This window comes from Hemibagrus wyckioides, linkage group LG19 (assembly GCF_019097595.1).
Source record: "Hemibagrus wyckioides isolate EC202008001 linkage group LG19, SWU_Hwy_1.0, whole genome shotgun sequence".
NCBI classification, from domain to species: Eukaryota; Metazoa; Chordata; class Actinopteri; order Siluriformes; family Bagridae; genus Hemibagrus; species Hemibagrus wyckioides.
In genome coordinates, this window is record NC_080728.1 from 21,717,501 (window position 1) to 21,720,000 (window position 2,500).

A 2,500-nucleotide genomic window follows, 5' to 3' on the forward strand; every position below is an offset into this window, starting at 1 on the left:
GGTGTGTTCGGGGAGTCGTGTCCTGTTTACACAGAGAGAAGTCTCCTGATCTTAATGCTGACTTAAACACTCGTCTGTAACTGTGTAAACAGGAAGTATAAAGAATGTGAGGTCAGCGTTTTTCTGCCCAGTCCTCCCTCCGGCTCAGTCTCTGTCTCTTTATATGGATGTGTGTTCATGGTGGTTATTATTGATTGAGTTGCTCGTTACTGATTGTGTTCCTTGTGGGCGTGGCTTCAGTGTTTTACGATGTTAAGTGATGTTTAGCTCCGTTTGTGAGAGCCGGAGGAACTGAAGTTCTGCTCCTCAGTTTGTGCTTCATGTGTAAACTAAAGCTGTGAGCGCAGAATCGTCCGAGCCGTACGATTGGTCAGAGGAAACTTACACCAACCAATTGTGTGGGTTTGTTGCTTTTTGCATGAATTTGCATAAAAATGTAAAAATCTCACTTTATACATTTTACTAGTTCTCAAGGTTTCCTAGATTTCACAAAGTACCTAGTTCCAGGTGTTCTATTAGTTTCCATGGTGACTAGGTCCCTAGATGTCTTGTTCAATTTTTTAATATAGTTTCCAGTATTTCTAGCATCACCCAGCCCATTTATTTATTTGTTTTTGTTCCTCATTTATTTATTTATTTTTCCCTGTCTCTTATTTATTTATTTATTTATAAGGAATTTACTATAATCCATATTTCCCTCATTGCCTAATTTCTTTGTTTCTTTCTTCCTTTTCCTTCCTGACCATCTTCAGATCTTCAGATTTCCCCTAATGTCTCAGTGTTCCTCACGTTCCTCATGTTCCTCTAATTCCGTGGCTAACTATCTCCCAGTGTTCCCCTAGACCCCACTGTACAGTTCCGAATATTCCATTATTTCTTGGTTTTCCAGTTTCAGGGACTTCCCCCGCTCCCTGGGTTCACTGCATCATATCAGTGACTTCTTCCTTGTTCTCGAGTTTCTTGCTCTCCCACTTTACACTCTTCCCCAGTTTCCTTCGTTCCCTTTGCCCTAGTTCCATAGTCCTCTGGGTTGTGATGCTCTCTGATAGTTTATTTGTCCCCTAGTTCCATGTTTACAAAGTTCTAGTGAAATATGTCCAGTGTTTTATTACTGGAGTTCTCTGTGATTTGGGACAGAGCCCATGGCTGTGTGTGAGACTTGATAATGATTTCCGGATGTTTCTCTTTTTATATCAGATCTGTTCTCCTCCTCTCTTTTCTCTCGTTCTCTCGTAGTAAAGTGTGTAATAAACACTCTGTGCAGCTGCAGCAGTCCAGACTTTGCCCTTAAAAGGAGAAGTGTGTAGGGCGAGTGTTTAATAACACACCTGCTCTGATAATGCAGTGTGTTAAACATCTGCTCTGTAGACTACACCTTTACATAATGCTCTATTTTTTAGTGTTTGTGTTTCTATTCGTTGATAGAAACCCTGGGTTCCTCATTCCCTTCCTCTCACGATTCCCTAGATTTTCCATATTTTTATGCTCATTAAGGTACTTTACTGTAAATGATGAGTTAATTTATTCAGAATGTCATAAATTAAACCAGTTAAATGCCTGTTCATTTCCTGTGCTGTTCTGGCTGTTTTTTTGTCTATTATGTAAAACTGCAGTATCGTATCTCACCACAAGATGGCAGCATGGCCTATAAAACAGATTCTGGTGCTTGGACCCCTCGGAGCGCCTCTTACAGCTATTGTTTTGTTTGTTTGTTTGCTTCCAGTCTTGCCTGGTTTTCTCATTCCCTACAGCAGTCTCTTGTACCTTCACTCCATATTTTCCCTGCTCTTTAATTTTCAGTGTTTGTTTAGTTGCATTTTTGTCCTTTTCTGTTTACATTTATTTGGTTCTAAGCTCTGAAGTGAGCAGTCGATGGTTAAACACAGATAAATAGGTTTTTGGAAATTCTGGTATTCAAACCCTTCAGTTCACCACTGAGGATTCTGAGTGTTCTTTACTGTTCCCTAGGGGCAGCAGGGGGCAGCAAGGGGCAGCAGGGGCAGCAGGGGGCAGTGTGATTACTGAGAAAGACTTTGGGGGATCAAGATAGGGTTTTTTTTCTTTTTCTTTTTTTTAAAAAATTGTTCACTAAGATGGTCTGGAGGATTTAAACCGAAATGTTACAGTAATGTAAAGTATATGATGTTAAAGTGTGTGTGTGTGTGTGTAGAGTTTGGATGAACTGGATGATGATGATGGAGATAAGGAGAGGAAGAATGAAGAAGAGCTCACACAGCACAACACTGTGCAGAATGAGTCCATGACCTCTGACCCCGGAGCTGGACAAGCACAGGTATGTAGTGTGTGCGTGTGTGTGTGTGTAAGAGAGATTTTCTGCATGTTGTTCTGTTTAAGCAGTTTTACATTTCTCCTCTCACTCTGCCATATAAGGAAAACTGCTGAACATTCCACAGCATCTCCAACCCATGTGTGTTTTTGGTTGAGAGTGCCTTTGTAGAATTGTGTGTGTGTGTGTGTGTGATGTCTTTGCCACCTTGCT

General features: G+C 40.9%; 1 protein-coding gene across 1 annotated transcript in view; it reads left to right on the forward strand.

The window, feature by feature from the left end:
* The window catches only part of pawr (PRKC, apoptosis, WT1, regulator), a 48,377-nt gene that overhangs the window by 27,089 nt on the left and 18,788 nt on the right, over window positions 1–2,500 (forward strand). The window contains exon 3 of the mRNA XM_058416709.1: window positions 2,171–2,293. Within this exon, the coding sequence (XP_058272692.1) occupies window positions 2,171–2,293 (123 nt within the window). The remainder of the gene's footprint in view (window positions 1–2,170; window positions 2,294–2,500) is intronic.